The sequence below is a fragment of the Mirounga leonina genome, unplaced genomic scaffold (genome assembly GCF_011800145.1).
Source record: "Mirounga leonina isolate KUSES-001 unplaced genomic scaffold, KU_Mleo_1.0 Mir_126, whole genome shotgun sequence".
Classification (NCBI taxonomy): Eukaryota; Metazoa; Chordata; class Mammalia; order Carnivora; family Phocidae; genus Mirounga; species Mirounga leonina.
In genome coordinates this window covers 27,083,161-27,108,570 of record NW_023270314.1, presented here as the reverse complement: position 1 = coordinate 27,108,570, position 25,410 = coordinate 27,083,161, and the positions used below count along the sequence as shown (strand labels likewise).

Here is a 25,410-nt window from a genome sequence, read left to right as displayed (position 1 = left end):
TTTTTCAAGCTAGAAACCTGGATTTTATCACAGACTTCTTATTTCTTTTTTATTTTATTTTATTTTTTTAAAAGATTTTATTTATTTATTTGACAGAGAGATACACAGTGAGAGAGGGAACACAAGCAGGGTGGGTGGGAGAGGGAGAAGCAGGCTTCCCGCAGAGCAGGAAGCCTGATGCGGGGCTCGATCCCAGGACCCCGGGACCATGACCTGAGCCGAAGGCAGACACTTAATGACTGAGCCACCCAGGCGCCCCTCTTTTTTTAATTTATTTACTTTTTAAGTAAGGTCAATTCCTAGCATAGGACTTGAACTCATGACCCTGAAATCAAGAGTCATGTGTTCTACCTATTGAGCCAACCAGGTGCCCCTAGACTTCTTTATTTCTTTACACATAATATGCTCTTGACTCAGGTTTAATTGATTCTTTATCCTAAATAGTTCCTCCTTTTTTCCCTCCTTTTTATTCTTTGCCTTTATAGTCTAGTACAGGATAAAATGATAAAAGCGGGAGTTTCTGTCTGTCTTTAGTCATTTGTTCCTGCAATACAATTCATTTTCTGTAATATATTTGTAATAGTTATTTAAAAATCTTTGCCTACTAACTGGATCATTTGTGTGTCTGCTTATATTTGAGTTTTTTCTCTCGGTTCTCTCATAATTTCCTGCCTTTTTTAATGTCTTAGAAATTTTGATTATACGCTGAACATTACATGTAAAAGCAGCTAGGAGCTGCAAGTGATAAGATCTTTCCCTCTAGACAAGATTTGAGCTTTCTTCTGGTAGGCAGAAGCAGATTGATTGTCAGTCCAGTCAGGAATTGAGCTGGGTTAGGACTGAGCAGCCACTGTAATTAGACTCCATCTACCTCTGATTTATCTCTGTTCCTTAGTCGTGACCTTTTCAGTCTTGATTTGGAAGTTGTCTGTTTTCTGTTACTTCAGTTCTGAAACACCAAGGGAGATTTAGTCCTGTTCTTGAGAGGGTTGAGATTAGCTCTTTAGTCTCTTACCCTGTAAGCTTCAAAATCTGGCAAATGTTTTGTGGGGGAGACCTCTCTTGTGTTTGATGAGAGTTTCTTCCTTCCACTGGAACTTCCACAAAACCACAGAGATGTTACTCTGCCTTTTTAGCCTGGCTCCCAGTCTCCCACCTTCCTCCTTAGAACTCAGGAAATGTTATATGGGGGGAAATCTGCTGTATGTTAGGAGCTCCTTTAGTTTCCAATTCACAGTGCCAGTCCTGTGCAACTGCCTAAAACTCTGCTGGTTTCCCCCTGGTCCCGTATCTGCAGACCCCCTCAGGAAGAAAAGACCATCTTTCTGGAATTCCATTTTGGTTTTTTTGTTTTTTTTTTTAAGATTTTATTTATTTATTTGAGAGAGAGAATGAGATAGAGCATGAGAGGGGGGAGGGTCAGAGGGAGAAGCAGACTCCCTGCTGAGCAGGGAGCCTGATGTGGGACTCGATCCCGGGACTCCAGGATCGTGACCTGAGCCGAAGGCAGTCGCTTAACCAACTGAGCCACCCAGGCGCCCTCCATTTTGTTCTTGTAGCTTCTTTCCTTCATCTCCAGAATGTGATTTTTGTAATTTAGCCAGGCTTTTTTAGTTGTTGCAATAGGAGCACTGGTTTGTCATGATCTACCACATCCTACTCAGAACTTTGGTACAGTTTAAACAAACTATATGATTGACGCTTGTGGCTCAGCAAAAGTGTTATTAGCACATATCAGGAATTAATCATGAATAGTCAAATCATAGATGTAAATAGATGTGATTTATATCCATTAATCTGACTTCTGATGAGATACAGTTTCTTTAAGAATTTAACCAAAGTTGGGGCATCTCGGTGTGTCAGTTGGTTAAGCATCTGACTTCAGCTCAGGTCATGACCTCAGGATCATGGGATCGAGCCCCATGTCAGGCTCTATGCTGAGCATGGAGTCTGCTGCTCCCTCTCCCTCTGACCCTACCCCTGCTCATGCACGATCACACACATGCACACTCTCTCACTCTCTCTCAAATAAATAAATAAAATCTTAAAAAAAAAAGGTTTGGGGTGCCTGGGTGGTTCAGTCATTAAACGTCTGCCTTCAGCTCAGGTCATGATCCCAGGGTCCTGGGATTGAGTCCCACGTCAGGCTCCCTGCTCAGCGGGGAGTCTGCTTCTCCCTCTACTCCTCCCCCGTACTCGTGATCTTTCTCTCTCTCATGCTCTCTCTCTGTCTCAGATAAATAAAATCTTTAAAAAAAAAAAGTTTGACTAAGGTTTTATAAGAACAGACATGCTGAAAGTCAGAGTTGATTTAGGCTACAACTTTTTAGTTATGTAAATATATGTACAGGGGCGCCTGGGTGGCTTAGTCAATTTAGCGTCCGACTCTTGATTTCAGCTCAGGTCATGATCTCAGGGTTGTGAGATTGAGCCCATGTTGGGGTCTGCTCTGGGCATAGAGTCTGCCTAAGATTCTGTCTTTTCCTCTCCCTCTACCCCGCCCTCTCTAATAAACAGCAAAAAAAGAATATCTTGATGAAGATGTTATTACCATGTTCCTCCATTTATGCTAAAGTGAGTTTAACCTTTGCTGGTATCTTCTCTATTATTTTTTGCCCCCAAAACAACCTGTTGGCAATTGTAATTTTTATTTTTATTTTTTTATTTTATTTATTTATTTTTTAAAAATATTTTATTTATTTATTTGAGAGAGAGAGAGCATGAGAGGGGGGAGGGTCAGAGGGAGAAGCAGACTCCCTGCCGAGCAGGGAGCCCTATGCGGGACTCAATCCCGGGACTCCAGGATCATGACCTGAGCCGAAGGCAGTCGCTTAACCAACTGAGCCACCCAGGCGCCCCGGCAATTGTAATTTTTAAAAAGTAATTACTACTTTATTTTAATAAAACTTGAATGTAGAAGCCTTTGGCCCTACCCTTTGCCAGGCACTAGGGCCTTGAAATACATTTTGAACAACAAAGATTCTTCATGGAACCTGTATTCTGGCTGGAGGAGACAAAAATAATTTTTTTAAAAAGCATAATAAACTTAGAAGTGTGCTAAGTGGTAAGCACTGGAAAAAAATTTAGAACACTGTAATTAAGAGAAGGGGAATCAAGAGTGCTTGGGTGGTTTCAGTTTTAAATAGGGTCATTGAGAAAAGGGGGCTTTTAAGCAAAGACTTCCAGCTGTTTATAACTAGACTGCTTCAAAGATCTGATGTGAATAAGACAACATGAGTATGATTTTACTTCAATTTGTTACATGAGATTTTATATGTAAGATAGAAGTGTTTCTATCTTTTTAAGAAATGTATCTTAAAGAATCTTTTAAATGTTTTAAATTTAGTTTTAAATTTATTAAATTTAAATAAAAAGTCAAACATACTTTAAAAATACAAACATTGAGAAATTTTTATTTTTTATTTTTAAAGGTTTTATTTATTTATTTGACAGAGAAAGACACAGCGAAAGAGGGAACATAAGCAGGGGTAGCGGGAGAGGGAGAAGCAGGCTTCCCGCCGAGCAGGGAGCCTGATGCGGGGCTCGATCCCAGGACCCCGGGATCATGACCTGAGCCGAAGGCAGACGCTTAACGACTGAGCCACCCAGGCGCCCCACAAACATTTAGAAATTTTAAATCCTTTACAGTTAAACTCATGATTGAAGCTATAATTTTCCCCATATGCATATTCTAACATCAGTGATAAACAGTTTATAAGATGGAACTACACTGTATGTAATACTTTATTAAGCCTCTTTCCATATCAATATAATTCCATAAAGTTCCCTTGTTCAGAATTTTGGGCATGATGTATTTGGTGATTCAGAAACTTTCTGAAAGTTGTTAGAGTATATTTGTTGTGTATTATGTATTTTCAGAGTTCACTGTGTTATTTCTGGTAGCATAATTTTGTTTAACTAAGTGACAGAAGTGAATAAGACACTTCTTTAGCTGCTTTTTTAAGAATTCTTTGTTTTATGGGACTCTTGCTTTTGTTTATTCCTTTCAGAGAAAATTTGTCAAAGGATCTTTACCTGATATCTCAAATGGACAGTGATCAGTTCATCCCAATTTGGACAGTTGCCAACATGGAAGAAATAAAAAAGCTGACCACAGACCCTGATCTAATTCTTGAAGTGTTGAGATGTATGTAAATCATACCTTGTAGCTATAGCTATTTTTTTACGTCAAAAAGCTAAATATTCTTCTGATTTCTGATCATACAGGGAATTTTTTGGTTTTGTTGGCCATTTTATTTTTATTTTTTTAAATTGTAGTTGACATATAATGTATTTTTTCAAGTATACAACATAGTGATTCCACAATTCTTTTTTTTTTTTTTTAAGATTTTATTTATTTATTTGAGAGAGAGACAGCGAGAGAGGGAACACAGGCAGGGGGAGTGGGAGAGGGAGAAGTAGGCTTCCCGCCAAGTAGGGAGCCCGATGCGGGGCTCGATCCCAGGACCCTGGGATCACGACCTGAGCCGAAGGCAGACGCCCAACGACTGAGCCACCCAGGTGCCCCGATTCCACAATTCTATACATTAAGCTATGCTTCTCAGGCAGGGAATTGTTAACTCCCTGTTTTTTGTTATTCTGTTCCAATAATTTATCTTTATTTTTACTGACTTTGTATATAGCTTCTATATCACTTCTGTACCTTGTTTGTTCATCACCCACTTACTCCAAGTATAAGCAATTAAATCTGTTTTCTAGGCTATTAGAAAGTTACATGTATCATTATCACATCTTCTAAAGCATTGTTTCAAACTTTTGAACCCAAGTAAGAAGTACATTTTACGCTATAGCCCAGTACATACACTACATACCCACATACAACTGAAATGTTAATTATTCAGATTAATACTAAATGCTTGGAATTAACTTTTTTCCCCCCCTAAATTGATTTCACAACCTGTTAAAGAATTGCAGTCTGTAGTTTGACTTTACCAAACTCTAAAGTTTGGTAAAGAATTTGAGGTTCTAAGCATTTTTAATGGTCTTTATGTCTTATATCAGTATTTCTTGCTAACCTTTCTTAGCAAAACCTTACCAAAGTTTTAACTACTTGACTGAATAAAGGCAGCTCTTCATTTTTATATGAAATGTGTTGTTGAAAATGTTTAAAAGTTAAATATACCAAGTACAATAATAGGCTTTATGAGAGTAGATTTCCATTCTCAGAGGGCTAAAAACATTTATGAAATCTCTGATTGGTTTGTGCAGTGGTTTCTTAAAACAACCCAGTCTTGTAATCAGAAAAAAATCAGCCAAGACACCAGCAGAATCCTCCACTAAGGGCTAGAATCTAGTACTTACTTAAGCCCAACTCTTCTTCCCTTTTTCTTTTATTCTCACTTCTTACCTGTTCAGAGAGGTGTGGCATATTATCTCTCTGACGGGACTAGGAATAAAAGTTTTGGTTAGATTGTACTATCTTCATTAAATATTTCCTCAAAATCAGCATCTAAAAGATGGCTTCTCAGTGTCTGTAATAGTATGTAAGAATAAATATGTTAAAATCAAGGGAAAGTTATAATCATTTGAGTTTAATTCTTGGTTTAAGTGCTTCTTAGACTTGAATTTTAAGAATTTCTTCACATGTCAGAATGCAATACTGTCATCCAGTTACAAGAGTAGAATGCAAGTACACTGATTTTTATTATCTCCAGAAATCCAGAATTCAGTAATTATACACAGGGTAATTTTACCTTGTTAGATATGTATTGTATACTCCTGAAAGTTTTTCAACCCCAACACAGTGCCAAGACGCAAAGTAGGTACTCTGTATATTTGTTCAAAGAATAACACTTGACAGTGTTTCTTGTATATTAATCTAAAAATATTTTGTTACAACTGTAATCTTTGGTTCTACAATTTAATTTCTCTGCTAATTTATTCACTTGGAAATAGAAATGAATAGTTTTTAATGGCAATATTAATATCTCTCCTTGTCACTTTTGAATGAAACTTTTTTAAATTTCAGCTTCTCCTATGGTACAAGTTGATGAGAAGGGCGAGAAAGTGAGACCAAGTCATAAGCGTTGTATTGTGATTCTTAGAGAGATTCCTGAAACGACGCCTATAGAGGTAAATTATTAAGCATTGTTAAAGCTAAGTGGTTTTTTTTTTAATTTTATGTTATTATGTTATGTTAATCACCATACATTACATCATTAGTTTTTGATGTAGTGTTCCATGATTCATTGTTGGCGTATAACACCCAGTGCTCCATTCAGTACATGCCATCTTTAATACCCATCACCAGACTAACCTATCCCCCCACCCCCCTCCCCTCTAGAGCCCTCAGTTTGTTTCTCAGAGTCCACAGTCTCATAGTCCAATCATCTCCCCCTCCGATTCCCCCCCTTCGTTTTTCCCTTCCTGCTATCTTTTTTTTTTTTTTTAACATATAATATATTATTTGTTTCAGAGGTACAGGTCTATGGTTCAACAGTCTTACACAATTCACAACACTCACCATAGCACATACCCTCCCCAATGTCTATCACCCAGCTGCCCCATCCCTCCCACCCCCCACCACTCCAGCAACCCTCAGTTTGTTTCCTGAGATTAAGAATTCCTCATATCAGTGAGGTCATATGATACATGTCTTTCTCTGATTGACTTATTTCGCTCAGTATAATACTCTCCAGTTCCATCCACGTCATTGCAAATGGCAAGATTTCATTCCTTTTGATGGCTGCATAATATTCCATTTTATATATATACACCACATCTTCTTTATCCATTCATTTGTTGATGGACATCTTGGCTCTTTCCATAGTTTGGCTATTGTGGACATTGCTGGTATAAACATCAGGGTTCATGTACCCCTTCAGATCCCTACATTTGTATCTTTGGGGTAAATACCCAGTAGTGCAATTGCTGGGTCATATGGTAGCTCTATTTGAGGATCCTCCATACTGTTTTCCAGAGTGGCTGCACCAGCTTGCATTCCCACCAACAATGTAGGAGGGTTCCCCTTTCTCTTTTAGCCATTCTGACTGGTGTGAGGTGGTATCTCATTAAGCTAAGTGTTCTTTAACTGTTCAAATTGAAGGTAAACAAAGTATAAGTCAGTGCCCTCATATCAATTATGTGACTAGGTTAAATTTTGTTTTGTAAATTCTGAAACACTGGAAGAATGGTACAGAGGGAGGAGGAAGATATAATTCCATGTTCTTAGAATGGTGGACTGAGTATTGCAGTGTTACTAGTTCTCAATTTATTGATTTGACTGGCAATTAAAATATAAATAGGCTCTTTTGGGAACTTGAGGATTAATCTGAAAGAATAAACTTAGGAATGAAGAAGAAAAATAAGATTCAAGACTAATTCTACTAGCTAGCAAATATAAAGCAGAGTTGCAGTCATAAAGATGGTGTGGTACAGGTAAAGGAATAAAATAGTATTTGAATGAAACAGTATAATCCTGGAATAGACCCTTTTATATAGTAATGTATGTATGATAACATTTATTTAGTAATTAGGTTCTACCAAGTATTGTGCTGTGTACTTTATGGTAATTTAAAGCCTAAGGTTTTGTTATCTCTTGTTTTACAGATAAGTAACTGAGCCTTTGTATGGTTAAATAACTTGCCTAAAGACACATGGGCGGTTTAAATGACAGAATCTGATTTGAACTCGCTCTCTCAGATTCCAAAGCCTATGTTTCTTAACCAGTAAACCACAGGACTTCACACTAAGTTGCCATGTTAATGATAATAAGTTAAAGATGGGGAGGATTAATTAGTAACTGATATATGGTAATTGGTTAGCCATTTAAAAAAGAATTTTTAGATTCTTGCCACCTAACAAATGTGGCACATTAGTAGTTAATCTTTTTGCCCAGATTCATTCAGTATTAACTCTCCAGAATAAAGATTTCCTAAACTTAGAAACAGTGAGAGAAATTAGAAAAGAAACTGTCACTAGATAGATCTTCTTTTTAAAAATTATGAACTATATGTCAAAAGTAACAGATTGAAAGGAAAATTGCAGAATGGGAAGAATATTTGCATTATTAAGAAACAGTGTAGGATATATGAGCCTGCACTCTAGAGCCAAGCTGCCTGGATTTAAATTCCAACTTTTTACTTGATAACTCTATGACCTTGCATAAGTTACTTAACCTGTTTTGCTTTGTTTTTTTTTCCATCTGTTAAATGGGATAATAGTAATAAGTAACTCATAAAATTGTGAGAAATAAGTGAGTTAGTATATAAAGAACTTAGAGCAGTACTTGGCATGTAAAACAAATCTAAGATTAGCCCATATTATTATTTTTATAATTATTGTAATTTATATTCTGAATACATAGGTCACACACGAAAAGCAATAAATAAAAAGGAACAAGGCAGCAACATACCGTTGATTTAAAAAAAGTAAAAGAAGTGCAGATGACTAAGATAGCCAGAGAAAGTCAGCCTAGGCAGTAATCACTGAAATTCAAATTAACATAAGGGATTTGGGGTGGTGACCTTAAAGGTTCCTGTCAGGTGGAACAAATTACTTTAGATCCAGACTTCTTTTTTTATACTTGGGAAAGTAAATCTATGAGCATAGCTCTTCCTAAAGAATAGTAAAGGCTGGGGCACCTGGGTGGCTCAGTTGGTTAAGCGACTGCCTTCGGCTCAGGTCATGATCCTGGACTCCCTGGATGAGTCCCGCATCGGGCTCCCTGCTCGGCAGGGAGCCTGCTTCTCCCTCTGACCCTCCCCCCTCTCATGTGCTCTCTGTCTCTCTCATTCTCTCTGTCTCAAATAAATAAATAAAATCTTTAAAAAAAAAAAAAGAATAATAAAGGCTGAAAATGAAAAGATTTAAATAAATGAATCAATTCATTATACATTTAAGAGAATTAGAAATATTTGGAGAATATCTGGATTTTTGAAGGTAGAGATCAGTGGGTGGCAGTCTAACAGTTCCACAGATAGTTCTATGATTACAGAAATGTAATTCTGGACTGGATGAGAATTTTATTAACTGAACTTGGTGATATTTCACCACTTTCACAAATGTCACAAAACTCAGCTGGTTGCACACTATTTATTTCGAGTAGTATTTGACCCAAGCAAATTTCATCATAAGTAGAGACGTAATTTTTTTTAATTCAGTGTAGCAAAAATTTGAGGGAATTAGACTACAGGTTAGACTTCACTGTTATCATGTTGATTGTCCCATCAGCTTAGTAATTAACTTTTTAAAAATGGATACCTTGTGATATTTTGGTATTTTGTGGGCACTTTAACCTGATAAGATTCTTCAATATTTGGGAATTAATGGTTATTATTGAATTTCTCCTTGAACTCAGGTAGGTATTAGACAAAATGGAGTTTGGAGGCATACAAATCTGGATTTGAGTTCTTTGTCATAGTGTGAGTAAGTTAAACAGTGTGAGCTACCATTTACTCAGCTGTAAAATGGATAATGATAAAATCTTTAAAACAGGGTTGTTTTCAGGTTAAATCTGTGTCTCACCCTACATGGGATTTCAGTAAATGTTTCCTTTCTTTCTGTAACCGTTTAGAGATACTTAATGTTGACTTCCAGTTGTTTTCTTTTCTTTTTATAAATTTCTACACAGTTCTGAGTTTTGATAATCATCTTTTTTGAAATACATATATTTGTTTTAGGTTTCAGTTATTGAAATTTCAGTTTCAATTATGGAAAAGCAAAACTATCTTTGCACAGAGTTCGTATCTGTGACTGATGTAGACAGAGCATCTGGATTGAATGAGAATGCATGAAAATAAATAAGCACTAGAAAATGTTAATGGAGGACATACTTTTCCTTTTTTGGATAATGGCAGGTCTAGAGAGATTTTACTGTTAAGGAAAATTTAGCTTGCCACTAAGAGTGAAATGCTTCAGTTTTGCTGATATTAAAATAAGATTCTATCTCTAAATCATATTCAAAATTTACACTAAAGTTTTTCTTTTTTAGGAAGTTAAAGCTTTGTTCAAGAATGAAAACTGCCCCAAGGTGATAAGCTGTGAGTTTGCACACAATAGCAACTGGTATATCACTTTCCAGTCAGACACAGATGCACAACAGGTGAGAAAAACTTTCCTTCTGATTTGAAGTCCTGGTGATAAAAGAAGTAGTGGTATATTTTAATGGAGAAAATATGTGCTCACAGCAATATTTGTAAAGACTGTTGAGCTATTGAGCACCTTGTTCAACTTCTTGGTTGTGCTTCTTTTTTTTTTTTTTTTTAAAGATTTTATTTATTTGAGAGAGAGAGAATGAGAGAGAGCGAGTACATGAGAGGGGGGAGGGTCAGAGGGAGAAGCAGACTCCCCGCCGAGCAGGGAGCCTGATGCGGGACTCGATCCCGGGACTCCAGGATCATGACCTGAGCCGAACGCAGTCGCTTAACCAACTGAGCCACCCAGGCGCCCCTTGGTTGTGCTTCTTAATTGGTTTCCTTTTTGATCATTTTCCTAAAGCTTTTTCAGTTTCAATTTAAGAAGTTTGTTTCCTGGGGCACCTGGGTGGCTCAGTTGTTAAGCGTCTGCCTTCAGCTCAGGTCATGGTCCCAGGGTCCTGGTGGGATCGAGCCACGCGTCAGGCTCCCTGCTCTGCATCGGGCTCCCTGCTCGGCAGGAAGCCTGCTTCTCCCTCTCCCACTCCCCCTGCTTGTGTTCCCTCTCTCACTGTGTGTCTCTCTGTCAAATGAATAAAATCTTTAAAAAAAAAAAGAAGTTTGTTTCCTATCAATAAAAAAATTAACACACAATTTTAAAATTAATTTAAAGATTGGGAACCACGTACTCAGTAGTTGGTATTTCTAGTATATACGCACTAGGCTCACAATAAATATATAACTTCCTTTCTGATTATTGGAATTTTGACATTAATGATTTTACTCTTGTTGTCATGTCCAACTTAAAGAGAAATAATAATCCATTGAAACATAAAAACAAAAATATATCTAATAGCATTTTAAAACCACTCGCTGATTGATTTTTTTTTTTTAAGATTTTATTTATTTATTGGACAGAGAGATAGCAAGAGCAGGAACACAAGCAGGGGGAGTGGGAGAGGGAAAAGAAGGCTTCCCACTGAGCAGGGAGCCCGATGTGGGGCTCGATCCCAGGACCCTGGGATCATGACTTGAGCCGAAGGCAGACGCGTAATGACTGAGCCACCCAGGCGCCCCAATTGACTGATTGATTTTTAAAGTAAACTCTACCCCAGTGTGGGGCTCGAAGTCAAGACCCCGAGATCAAGAGTTGCATAGTCCACCAACTGAGCTAGCAGGCACCCCACTGATTTTTTTTTTTTTTAATTTTTCATCTTAGAAGACTGTAAATATGTAGAGAAATTTGGGGTCTGTTTTTTGTGCATTTTTTTTTTCTGCATTAATCTATAGTAAGTGTGAACTTCAACTGGAGTGTTTTTACTTTTTCATTCCTTATCACCTGCATAATGGAATTGACTTCAGAATTTTTTATTGTTTAGTTTGGAGATGGTTGCTAATACCAACTCTTGATAGAATAAAGATGGCTTTAGTGAAATGTTTGAATGCTAATAAAAGTTCTTTCTGCTTTGTTAACAGGCTTTTAAATACTTAAGAGAAGAAGTTAAAACATTTCAGGGCAAGCCAATCATGGTAAGAAAATGTTTGTAAGTGAGCTAGTGTGAACCAGAAAATTTTTGTTGCTTGTCTATTTGAGAATTTAAAACACGTATGGATAATATTTTATAAAACCTGTAATGATTTTAAAGAAATTTCATATAATGTGCTAGAAAATTAGTTGACAGGGTAGCAATTCTTTCCAAAGGCCTACCTTTAGACAGCATGAAGTTTTAGTTAGATTCTGATTGACAACTTGTAAGATAATCAAAATGAGGAGCAGGAATAATTTTTTAGTAACAAAGGTGGAAAACATTCTCAATACTGTCATCCTCATCTCAAAATTAATTGCATCACCACATTTATGTTCATCTGTTTGGGAATCTGGGAATTATCATTGATGACACTTGCTCACTGTCTTTATAGGTCTTATCTTTTCTCAGATCCCACGGAATCTACCTTTAAAACTTGTTTCAATTATTACTGCCATTGTTTAGGCTTCAACAATTAGAGTAGCCTTTTAACTGTTATGCCTTCAGCTTTCCCCCCACTTTTCCATTCTCCAGTTGCTACCAGAGCTACCATCTAAAATAGAATCCTAGGGCACCTGGGTGGCTCAGTAGTTTAAGCATCCAGCTCTTGTGTTTGCTTTATATGTCTTCGGGCTCTGATGGCAGATACATATATTTATATTTTATCTTTTTGCTGGATTGAACCTTTTATTAGTATATAATGTCCTTTGTTTCTTGTAACCTTTTGTAACTTAAAGTCCGTTTTGCCTAATAATAAAAAGTCAGTTGACCCTTGAACAACCAAGAGGCGTGGCAGTGCTGACCTGTCCTTTCCCAGGCAGTTGAAAATCCACGTATAACTTTTAAGATTTTATTTATGTATGAGAGAGAGCGAGCTCAAGCAGGGGGAGCAGCAGAGGAAGAAGGAGAAGCAGGCTCTCTGCTGAGCAGGGAGCCTGATGTGAGGCTCAAATCCAGGACCCCGGGATCATGACCCAAGCCAAAGGCAGACACTTTAACCAACTGAGCCACTCAGGCACCTCCACATAAACTTTTGACTCCCAAAAATTTAGAACTAATAGCCTCATCTTGATGGGAAGCCTTACCAATAACATAAACAGTCGATTAACAGATGTATGTTATATATTGTATGTATTGTATACTGCATTCTTAGAATAAAGTAAGCTAAAGAAAAGAAAGTGTTATTAAAATAAAGGAAGATGCCTTAGAGTCTCAGTTGGTTAAGCATCCAACTCTTGATTTCAGCTCAGGTCAGGCTCTGTGCTCAGCAAGGAGTTTACTTGAGATTCTCTCTTTCTCCCTCCACCCCTCCCCCAACTCATACGCAGGCATGGATTCACGCTCTCTAAAATAAATAAACAAAAATCTTGGGGCGCCTGGGTGGCTCAGTCGGTTAAGCATCTGCCTTCGGCTCAGGTCCTGATCCCGGGGTCCTGGGATTGAGCCCTGCATCGTGCTCCATTCTCCGTGGGGAGTCTGCTTCTCCCTCTCCCTCTGCCTGCTGTTCCCCCTGCTTGTGCTTTCTCTCTGTCATATAAATAAATCTTCAAAAAAATAAATACATAAATAAAAATCTTTAAAAAAATAAAGGAAAAGTACATTTACAGTACTGTACTGTATTTATTGAAAACATCTGCATATAAGTAGACAAATGCTGTTCAAACCTGTGTTGTTGAAAGGGTCAACTGTATAGCCGTCTTAGATGTATTTTGGTTACTATTTGCTTGGAATGTCCTTTTCCATCCTGTTACTTTCAGTGTCTTTGAATTTAAAATGAATCTGTTATAGATAGCATATAGATGGACCCTGCTTTTTAATTCAATCTGCCAGTCTCTGCATTTGAATAGGAGAGTTTAATTCATTTACATTAAAATAATTACTGATAATGAAAGATACTTCTTCCACTTTTGGTATTTGTTTTTGTTTTCTGTATGTCTTTCATGGGTTTTCTGTCTTCCCCTCAATTTTTCTTTAAGATTATTTGAGAGAGAGCACGAGGAGGGGGAGGGGAGGCAGAGGGAGAGGGAGAAGCAGACTCTGCTGAGTAGGGAGCACAACACGGGGATCGTGACCTGAGATGATGACCTGAGCTGAAGGCAGACGCTTAAAGGACTGTGCCACCCAAGTGCCCCCCACCTCAAATTTTTTCTATTGTTGCCTTTTTGATTTCCAATTCTGATTTCCTTCTTTCCTGTTCTATGTATTTTTAAATATATAGTGTGTGTGTGTGTGTGTGTGTGTGTGTATGGTTGTCTTGGTGAGGATTAAATTTATAACAACCTCATGTGAATAATACCAGCTTAGTTCCAGTAGTATACAAATACTCTGCTTCTATACTTCTCTGTTTTATTCATTTCTCTTTTAAATCTGATAAGGAAAAAGAGGAATTGTATACCAAAAGTATAATAATATTTTCTTTTGTATTTACCTATGTAATTATCCTTATCAGTGTTATTTCTTCTTACGGCTTTTAGTTACTCTCTGCTATCTTTATTTCACCCTGAATAACTCCCAGTAATATTTCTCGTAGGATAGGCCTACTGATTTCCTTTACATTGTTTTGTTCATATGTCTTTTTCCTGATTACTCTTAGGTTTGTCCATGCTTTCCATTAGCTCATTAAGCATATTTAAGATAGTTGATTTAACATCTTTGACCAGTAATTCCAATGTCTGGGCTTACTTAGGATGGTTTCTATCAAATTCTGTTCTTCCTGTGAATGGTCCATAGTTCTCTATTTCTCTGTGTGTTCTGTAATTTTTTGTTGAGAACTAGATATTCTAAGTATTAGACACTATTCTGCAATTTTTATACTTTTTTTTGGTCTGTATATGCAAATATAATTTTAGGGTAAATTCCTAGAAATGAAATTGCTATGTTGAAGAGTAGTGTATGCCTTTACTTAATACATAGAACTAACTTAAATTCATATTAGTATTTTTGATTTCTTTGAAATTTCTTGTGGTTGATTCTCTGATTTTTCTACTTATGTTTCTGGCTGTTTTTCTTTTTCTTTTTTTTTTTTTTTTAATTTTTTTAAAATTTATTTGACAAAGAGAGACATAGCGAGAGAGGGAACACAAGCAGGGGGAGTGGGAGAGGGAGAAGCAGGCTTCCCGCTGAGCAGGGAGCCCGATGCGGGGCTCGATCCCAGGACCCTGGGATCATGACCTGAGCTGAAGGCAGACGCTTAACGACTGAGCCACCCAGGCGCCCCTCTGGCTGTTTTTCTGTTAAGAGTTCATTAATGATTTGTGATTATATAAGTTTTTAGAGGTGATTAGTCTTATCAGATATGACTATTGTGTTAGTGGTACTTCTGTGGAAATTTATTTTTTATAGCAAGATTATAAAATTGATGAATCTTTTTCTTTATGCCTTTGGATTTTGAGTCTAGTTTAGCTAAGGTCCTCTCAGAAAAAAATATTTTAGTTTTTTAATCAACTTTACAACATAAAAACTTTAGTTTTTATGCAACTTTTGCATACAATAGGGTATATTTGTTTTAAGGCATACATTTTTATTAGTTTTGGGAACCTTGTGCATTGGTTTTTTCTCAGTCTCTCCCACCATCCCCAACCACCAATCTAGGCAATCACTGATCTGCTTTCTGCAGCTATAGATTTGTCTTTTCTGGAGTTTTCATATGAATGAAACCATACAGTATATTCTCTTTTGTGCTGGACTTCTTTCACTCACCATTATTTTTAGTGAACCATATTGTTGCATGTATTGGTAGTACATTCTTTTTTATTGCCAAATAGTAGAAATATACTTAGTTTGATTATCTAGTCACTTTTTGAATCTTCTTTCTATTTAAAAAAATGTGTTGGTCTTATTATTGAATTATAAGAGTTCTTTATATATTCTGGATGTAAGTTCTTTGTCAGGTATGTTTGTATTTCAAATCTATTGCCCCTAGCCTGTGATTTGCCTTCTTGTTTTCTCAACAGTGCATATTTGAAGAGCAGAAGTTTTAGAGGTTTTTGTTATTGTTGTTTTAATGGAAATGTAGTTGATGTACAATATTATATTAGTTTCAGGTGTCCTACATAGTGATTCAACATTTATATACATAGGAATTGATGACCATCATAAACCAAGCTACCATATGTCACCATACAAAGTTGTTACAATATTATTAACTATATTCTCTATGTATACATTACATCCCCACAACTTATTTTATAATGAAATTTGAACCTTTTAATTTTCCCCTTTTGTCCATCCTTCCACCCGGTCACCCCTGCCCCTTGGCAACCACCAGATTTTTCTCTGACTACATGAGTTTGTTTCTGTTTCATTTGTATTGTTTTTTAGATTCCACCTGTAAGTAAAATCAACCAGTATTTGTTTTTTCCTGTCTGACTTATTTCACTTAGCATAATATCGATGTGGCAAATGGCAAGATTTCGTTCTTTTTTATAGCTGATATTTGTGTATGTTTGTGTGTGTACCACATCATTATCCATTCGTCTATCGATGGACACTTAGGTTGCTTTCATATCTTGGCTGTTGTAAGTAAGGCTACAGTGGACATAGGGATGTGTGTGTTTTTTCAAGTTAGCATTTTTGTTTTCTTTGAATAAGTACCGAGAAGTGGAATTGCTGGATCATGGTAGATGTATTTTTAATTTTTTGATACTTTTTTCATACTTTTTTTAGATTTTATTTATTTATTTGTCAGAGAGCACAAGCAGGGGGAGTGGCAGGCAGAGGGAGAAGCAGGCTCTCCACTGAGCAGGGAGCCTGATGCGGAACTCGATCCCAGGACTCTGGGATCATAACCTGAGCCGAAAGCAGACACTTGACTGACTGAGCCACCTAGGTGTCCCAAGAAACCTTCATATTTTTTCCATAGTGGCTGCATCATTTTGTATTCCCACCAGCAGTGCACAGAGGGTGCCCTTTTTCCCATATTCTCACCAACATTTGTTACTTCCTTTTTTCTTTTCTTTTTTTTAAAATATAGCCTGGTGACAAGTGTGAGGAGATACCTCTTTGTGATTTTGATTTGCATTTACCTGATGGTTAGTGATGTTGAGCATCTTTTCATGTGTCTTTTGGCCATCTGTATGTCTTCTTTGGAGAAATGTCTCTTCAGGTCCTCTGCCCATGTTTTAAATTGGATTGTTTGGGTTTTGAGTTGTGTGAGTTATTTATATAATTTGGATATTAATCCCTTATCATTTTTATCATTTGCAGATACCTTCTCCCATTCAGTAGGTTGCCTTTCCATTTGGTTGATAAGGTTTCCTTTACTGTGCAAAAGCTTTGTAGTTTGAAATAGTCCCATTTGTTTATTTTTGCTTTTGTTTCCTGAGGAGACACATCCAAAAAAATATTGCTAATACTGATGTTAAAGAGCTAATTGCCTTTGTTTTCTTCTAGGAGTTTTATGGTTTCTGGTCTTATATTTGAGTCTTTAATCTATTTTGAGTTTATTTTTGTATAGGGTATAAAAAAGTGGTCCAGGGACCCCTGGGTGTCTCAGTCGTTAAGCGTCTGCCTTCGGCACAGGTCCTCAGGGTCCTGGGATCGAGCTCCAGATCAGGCTCCCCGCTCGCGGGAAGCCTGCTTCTCCCCCTCCCACTCTTCCTGCTTGTGTTCCCTCTCTCGCTGTGTCTCTCTCTGTCAAATAAATAAAATCTTAAAAAAAATTAAAATTAAAAATTAAAAAGTGGTCCAGTTTCATGCTTTTGCATGTAGTTTTCCCAACACTGTTTATTGAAGAGACTGTCTTTTCCCCATTGTATATTCTTGCCTCCTTTGTCAAAAATTAATTGACCAAAGAGCAGAAGTTTTAAAAAAATTTTAGAAGTTTTTTAATTTTAATAAAGTCTGTTTTTAAGATTTTATTTATTTATTTAGAGAGCAAGCACGAGCAGGGGACCCGATGCAGGGCTCGATGCGGGGCTCAATCCTAGGACCCTGAGATCATGACCTGAGCCAAAGGCAGACGCTTAACTGACTGAGCCACCCAGGTGCCCCTAATAAAGTCTGTTTTTATCTCACTTTTCTTTTAGGGTTCATTATTTTTGTCTTATCTGAAATCAGTGTCTTCTAGGCTCATGAATATTTTCTTTTATGATTTCTTCTGGAAGTATTATATTTTAACATTAAGATTATACTCACATTTAGATTTTATGATCTACTTCCAAGTTTCTTCTGTGTGTTGTGAAGAGTCAGGGTTCTTTTTTAAAATATATGTACATTTGTTCCAACATTATCTGTTGAAAAGACTCTTGGTTACTTTGTTGACTCTTTGTTGATCATATATGCTTTGGTGTATTTGTGGACTCTGTTCTGTTCCATTGATCTGTATGTTTATCTTTAAATCAGTTCCCTAATGTCTTGATTACTGTAGCTTTATAAAAAGTTATATAAGATTGGGTAATGTCTAAGTTCTCAAATTTGTTTTGACTTTCCAAAATTACTTTAGGTATTCCAGGTCCTTAACATTTCCACATAAATTTTCAAATGAGTGTGTCAGTTTTACAGAAACGCTTGTTGGGATTTTGATTGGGATTTCATCGACTCTAGTTGGGGAGAATTGCCACCTTCATAATATTTAATCTTCTAACGTGGTATCTCTCGTCATTTATTTAGGCTTTGGTTTCTGAGCATTGCCTTCTAGTTTTCAGTGTATAAGTCTTTGCCTGTTTTGTCAAATTTATTATTAAGAGAAATATCATTTTTGTGTGTTCGGGCCTTTTAAATTTTTTGTGTATTTGTTGCATTAATTTAGTCCACCTTATCTAATACAGGATCTGTTTGTAATTCTTCTCCTGAATCTATAAAGCATATTGTATTAAAAGTAAAAAAACAAAAAAACAAAAAACAGTTCTTGCAGCATTTTAACATGACTTATTTACTACTTATTATTCTTTGATGAGGTAAATTAATTTACTATATATTGATTTCTGCTTTATAGGTACAATGTATACAAATACAAAATGGAAATATTAGTAATTCTGTTCTTAACCTAAGAAAAGTGATCTTTTAATGGAGAGTTACTTTTATTTTAAAGTTGTTTTTTTAAAATATGTGAAATTAAATTGATTTTTTTTAAACGCCTTTAAATAATAAACTCCTATTTAGACCTTAAACTTTTCTCTCTTAGGTTTTGTCTGTTGTGTATAAGGAATCTGCTGTGTTACTGTTTTCTTCTGAATCAGTTATCTAAATTTTTCACAAAAATTTTAAATACTTATAAACTTATTATAGGAAACCATAATGCTATATTTTATTAAAATATCTTTGTGCACAATTAATTGGCAAATTATATAATGGCCATGATTCTAAAATTACCCATGATAATTTGGGAGAATTCAGACTCTTGTGCAATGGATATCCAAGTTCAAGAGTCCTTGCAGACTTTGGCCTAAAGATATGCTTCTGGAAGAGTCCCGTAGAGCTTTTATTATATGAGCTGAGGTAAACTGCTTCCATTTCATCATCTTTTTTCTCTGGTAATTAAGCAGGAAAGCTTTTTTTATTGCTCTTCCTCCTGTAGATGAGGTCTGTCTGGTATTAGTTCTTTCAGCCTAAAGAATTTCATTTGATGTTTCTTACAGTGCCTACCAGTGATGAATTTTCTTAGTTTCTACTTATCTTAAAACTGTCCTATATTTCATACTCATTTTTGATGGGTATTTTCCATGGATATGGAATTTTAGATTGATAGTTCTAATTTTTTCTTTCCTTTTAAGATATTTTGTTGTCGGGGCGCCTGGCTGGCTGTCGTTAAGCGTCTTGCCTTCGGCTCAGGTCATGATCCCAGGGTTCTGGGATCAAGCCCCACATTGGGCTGCCTGCTCCGCGGGAAGCCTGCTTCTCCCTCTCCCACTCCCCCTGCTTGTGTTCCCTCTTCCGCTGTCTCTCTCTCTGTCAAATAAATAAAATAAAATAAAATAAAAAAGATACTCTGTTGTCTCCTGGCCTCTATTGTTTCTGGCGAGGCATTATTGTTACTCTCTTTATATAATGTGGTCTTTTTTGCCTGCTGTCAAGATATTTTTTTGTTTTATGTTTGGTTTTCAGTAGATTGACTATTGTGTTTCAAGGTACGGGTTTTTTATATCCTGCTTGGTATGTGCTAAACTTCTTGGCTTTGCACATTGATGTTTGTCTCCTGGATGGGGGGGATTTTCAACTACCAGTTCTTTAAAAAGAATTTCTGCCTGACTTCTCTCCCCTCCTTTTGAGACTCCACAATTACACATACATTGGACTGCTTGGTGTCACTGAGATTTTTTTGTTCATTTTTCTTCAATCTCTTTTTTTCTTCTTTGGATTGGATAATTTCTATGGATAATTTCTATTCATCTTCAAGTTGTATTCTGGAACTTCCAGGTTTTTTTGTTTTGTTTTGTTTTTTAAAGATTTTATTTATTTATTTGAGAGAGAGCACAAGAGGGGGGAGCGAGAGAGGGAGAAGCAGACTCCCTGCTGATTAGGGAGCCCGATGCGGGACTCGATCCCGGGACTCCAGGATCATGACCTGAGCCGAAGGCAGTCGCTTAACCAACTGAGCCACCCAGGTGCACATGGAACTTCCAGTTTTAAAAATATTTCCCCTCTGCTGAGATTCCCCTTTTTGTTCAACTCCTTAAGAACACAGTTTTCTCTTAATCCATATATATTCGTAATGGCCGGATTAAAATCTTAGTCTGCTGTTTCCAGTACCTGGTTATCTTGGAGTCTGTTTCTTTGGGCTACTATTTTCTTGATAATGGACCACATTCAAAAAATAATGTTACTTACTTGGTTTTAGTTTCTTATGGGATATATTAAGATTTAGGTAAACTACAGCGTATGACATTACTTTAGTAAAAGCAACAGCTAAAAATTTTTTAGGTCATATTAAAGTCAATTTGATATTTTAAGGATTTTTCAAGATTGGCCATTATGGATTTCTTATTGTTTGATTCGTTACAATTTGAGGGAAGGAGAATTCCTGACTTATAAGGACCATAAAATATATCTTTCATTCATTTGTTAAAGTCATGTTTTTATGCTTTAAAATGCATTATTTCACTTGATATTCCTAACAAGTTAGTGAGGCTGATGATTCCTAATCTAACCCTCTTACATCTGTTTTAGGGTTTTTTGTTTGTTTGATGCAAATAGGTGGTTTTATTATAGCACAGGGACAGGACCCTTGAGCAGAAAGAGCTGCTGTTTTATTTAGTTCTTTTACAAAGGTCAGTAAACTTTTTCTTTAAAGGACCAGAAAGTGGGGCGCCTGGGTGGCTCAGTTGGTTGAGCGACTGCCTTCGGCTCAGGTCATGATCCCGGAGTCCCGGGATCGAGTCCCACATTGGGCTCCCTGCTCGGCGCGGAGTCTGCTTCTCCCTCTAACCCTACCCCCTCTTGCGCTCTCTCTCTCACTCTCTCTCTCTCAAATAAATAAATAAATAAAATCTTAAAAAAAAAAAAAAATGTTTAAAGGACCACAAAGTTAACGTTGTAGATTTTACCAATCATGAAATCTGTTGTAACTACTCAATTCTTGCCATTATGGCACAAAAGGAGCCACAGGTAATATGTAAACAAATGGTCTGACTTACTAAGTTTTAGAGCATTGCTTTCTTTCCCCTTTTTTTTTTAAACTTAGTATAGGAAATTTCAGATATATATAAAAGTGGAGAAAATAGTATAATCAATCACTGAGAATCCCATCAGCCAGTTTTAACAGTTTGTAGAGCATGGCCGGTCTTGCTTCATCCATATTCCTACCCATTTCTCCATGCCCCCAGTTATTTTGAAGCAAATTTGAAACTTAATTTTATCTGTAAATAAACTAGTTTTAGTAGCTCTGAAAGAGGGATTTTTTAAAAATCATAGCTATAATATCACATTTTCCTGATTCTTATTTTTTCGTCTTTTTTCTTTGTTTATATCTGTAGTTTCATCCTTTACTTATTTTTTCTTTTGAAAATATGTTGTTGAAATAACTAAGTTATTTGTTTTACAGAGTTTCTCATTTTCTAGGTATATTTTTTATTGTGTTAAAATACACATATATAAAACTTACCATCTTTTAAGTATATAATGCAGTTGTACTAAACACATTCACCACCATCCATTCACGTTAACTTTCTTCATCTTATAAAACTGAAATTCTGTACCTATTAAACAATAACTCCCCATTCTCCCCTCCTTCTAGCCCCTGACAACCACCATTATTCTTCCTAGTCTATGATTTTTGACTACTCTCATTACTTCATATAAATGAAATCATACAGTATTTGTTTCTTTGTGACCGGTTTATGTCACTTAACAATGTCTTCAAGGTTTATCCATGTAGCATATTGCAGAATTTCCTTCCTTATATATCATCTTTGGAGAAATGTCTATTCAAGTCCTTTGCCCAGTTTTGAATTGGCTAATTATATTTTTTAGTGTAGTTTAGCATGATCCTCTGTCTCCTGTACTTCATGCAAATTGGTAGCTAGATTTAGAGGCTTGGTCAAAATTTGGTTTGATTTGGGAACAGCAGAGAGAGAACAAAAAGCCTGTATGTTTTTGTGTCTGTCTCTCTTTTATGCTAGGTGCTACTGATCATTGACTAAATCTATTAATTAAAGGCTGCAAAGAGGTGCTATTTTCAGGCTTTCTTTTTTTCCATTTATTAGTTGAAGGGCTTCTATAAAGGGAAGCTTGCCATCATCTTTATTACCCTGAGGTACAGCTCATATATGGAATGCATGATAAATGCTTGGTTCTAGCTTTTATTACCAGTTTTTGAAAATAATGTGTTGGTTCCCTAAGAACCTTCAAAAATGACCATTTCAGTATTTTTTGTTGTTGGGTATCTAAACATATTGGTGTGTTTGTTGTCCTTATTAATGCATTGTGGGCTCTTTTGAGTTAACTTACGAGGCCTTTTGTCACAGCCTTAGTAATTTTCAGTGGTTTGCTTGCTCCCTCGTGTGATAAGATGTTCCAGTGTTTTGTACATTTTGTGTCAGAGGCCTGGGGTCAGTCAAGTCTCCAGAATTCCCACTTTGCTTTTTATGGGGAGCTGATAATTTGCAGCCCACTGGCTAGGCACAGGAGTTCTTGTGTGTGGTCATTGTTTAAAAGCCATTCATTGGTCAGAGCTATGAAATAGGTGTGTGTTTGTTTGTTTTTAACAAAAATATATCATGAGTTTATACTGAGGCTTCCAATTTAAATTCAGGCTACATGCTTTTCACTTCTTCGATCTCACATCTGTGTCTTCTTTCTCTCATGTGAAAATCTCAGATCTCAGTGACCCCAGTATAATTACTGATTTGCTGTATCCCATAATCACATGCAAAAGTATCAGAATAACAATACCAATAGGAATATAACTCTGGAAACAAACTAAGAAATTTTTTGCTATACTTTGCCTTGTAGTTTATTCCTAAGGAACATTCATAACAGTTGATTTTATTATGGCTCAAAATCACTTAGGATTTCTCTGTTACATTACTAATATAACACAGATGCACATTTAGGTTAATTTTGCTTTTAACTTTTACAATTGATTTTTTAAATTTTATTTTCAAAATGTGTATGGTTTAAAAGTAAAACAGTATATGAGGGGCGCCTAGGTGGCTCAGTTGGTTAAGCATTTGCCTTCAGATCAGGTCGTGATCCCAGAGTCCTGGGATCTAGCCCCAGGTTGGGCTTCCTGCTCCAAGCCTGCTTCTCCCTCTCCCATTCCCCCTGCTTGTGTTCCCACACTCACTGTGTCTCTGTCTGTCAAATAAATAAATAAAATCTTTGAAAAAAAATACAACAGTATATTAAATACATACACATATATATGTGTGAATGCAAGTATATCTTATATCGTTATCTGACTTAGCTAAACAGTAGCTTACTTATACCTATTCTTATCCTCCTTGCTTTACCTCTTTTTTTTTTTAAACAATAATGTATTCTGGAAATCACTCCATAGTAGTACTTAGAGCAGTTCCTCAGTTTACATCTGCATGATACTCAATTGTGTGGATGTAATATAGTGTATTCAACCATTGATGGACTGTTCAGTGTGTGTTGTGTGTGTGTGTGTGTTGTGGATAGCTTTTTCCCCCTTCCTATTATAGTTAGTGTCAGTGAACAGCCACGTGCATCCTTTTTTTAAAACTTCTTTTTGTTCAGTGTGTATTTGGAAAAGATTCCTTGAAGTGGGATTGATGAGAATGTGATAAATGCATATATGATTTTTGGAAGATATTGCTAAGTTTTTGTTTATAAGGGTTGTGCTGTTTTACATTCCCATCATCAGTATATTTTGCCACAACCTTATCAACAAAGTATGTTGTCAAATTTTGGGATTTTTGGCAATCCTGTAAGTGAGAAATGTTAATTCCATTTTTAATCTCATTTCTCCTATAAGCAAGGTTTAGCATCTTTTCACATTTAAGAGCCATTTGCCTTTCTTTTCTCTGTGAACTCTGTTCATTTCTCTAACACATTTTTTTATCTTTTTTTTTTTAGAATTTGTATATTAGGAATATTTGCTCCCTTGTCTGTGATAAGTTGCAGTTAGTTTTACTATTTTGACTTTGTGGTTTTACTTTGTTCATTGTTGTATTAGCCATGCAGAAGTTTTAAAATAATTTAAAGCTATCAGTCATTTCCTTTTGCTCTACTGACTGTATAGTAGGCAGAAATAACATAGTCATGTAAAATATGTTTAAAATGTAAATTAAATATATTTGTGAAGACATACAGTCCTTCATTATAATTTGTTTCTCTTTCTTCTAGGCAAGGATAAAAGCCATCAATACATTTTTTGCTAAGAATGGTTATCGATTAATGGATTCTAGTATGTATAGTCAGCCCATTCAAACTCAAGCACAGTATGCCTCACCAGTTTTTATGCAGCCTGTATATAATCCTCACCAACAGTACTCGGTCTATAGTATTGTGCCTCAGTCTTGGTCACCAAATCCTGCACCTTACTTTGAAACACCACTGGTAAGTGAGATCCTTACAGAATTATAAAATTTTTCACTCAAGCTGAAATTTGAAGAAATCAGCTAGAGTAGTTTATTTTGTTTTGTGTTGATACTGGTTTCTTTCGGGCTTTTAAGTAGTGATAAAGATACCTAATCCCCATGTGACTAAGAGTTGAGCTATTGGTTCCTATAATTTTATTCTTTAGATTTTGCTGAATGAATTAAAATAAGAGAGTGGGTAAGTCCTGATTAGTTTAAAATGTTTTCAGTTCAACTTTTTCAGAGAGAAATGTACTTTATTAAGTAATGACCTAATGATTCCTTCTGTAAATCAAGTGATATTTGAAGTGAGTATTACAAAAGTAAGTAAAATGCTTAAAATTATTTTTGCCTTATAAAAGAAATTGAGGGGGATCCTGAGTGGAGCATGCGACTCTTGAGCTTGGGGTCGTGAGTTCAAGCCTCATGTTGAGTGTAGAGATTACTTAAAAATAAAAAATCTTTAAAAAAATTTGATGCTAGGTTAGTTCATCAGGAGTTTCTTACAGCCTTCACACTAGGTTTTGCCCTTTTCATTAATTGTTTTTAAACATCACATTTTCTTTTAGGCTCCCTTTCCCAATGGTAGTTTTGTGAATGGCTTTAATGCACCAGGATCTTATAAAACAAATGCTGCTGCTGTGAATATGCCTCGACCATTCCAAAAAAATCGGTAAGATAACAATCATAGTGGAATAGGGGTGCCAGGATGGCTCAGTCAGTTAAGCATCCACCTCTTGATTTCGGCTCAGGTCTTGATCCTCGGGTCATGAATTCAAGCCCAGGCATTGTGCTCCATGCCCAGCATGG

At 36.3% G+C, this 25,410-nt stretch overlaps 1 protein-coding gene across 8 annotated transcripts in view; it reads left to right on the top strand.

Annotated features, from left to right (window-relative positions):
- LARP4 (La ribonucleoprotein 4) overlaps positions 1-25,410 on the top strand; it is a 204,937-nt gene that overhangs the window by 160,082 nt on the left and 19,445 nt on the right. For 7 of the 8 annotated variants that reach the window (XM_035002685.1, XM_035002682.1, XM_035002680.1 and 4 more), the window contains 6 exons: positions 4,011-4,147; positions 5,990-6,093; positions 9,953-10,063; positions 11,571-11,624; positions 24,368-24,580; positions 25,170-25,273. In XM_035002685.1, coding sequence (XP_034858576.1) covers positions 4,011-4,147; positions 5,990-6,093; positions 9,953-10,063; positions 11,571-11,624; positions 24,368-24,580; positions 25,170-25,273 — 723 coding nt within the window. Of the gene's footprint in view, positions 1-2,378; positions 2,575-4,010; positions 4,148-5,989; positions 6,094-9,952; positions 10,064-11,570; positions 11,625-24,367; positions 24,581-25,169; positions 25,274-25,410 lie in introns of those variants that run through there. The other variant, XM_035002686.1, reaches the window with a different exon arrangement.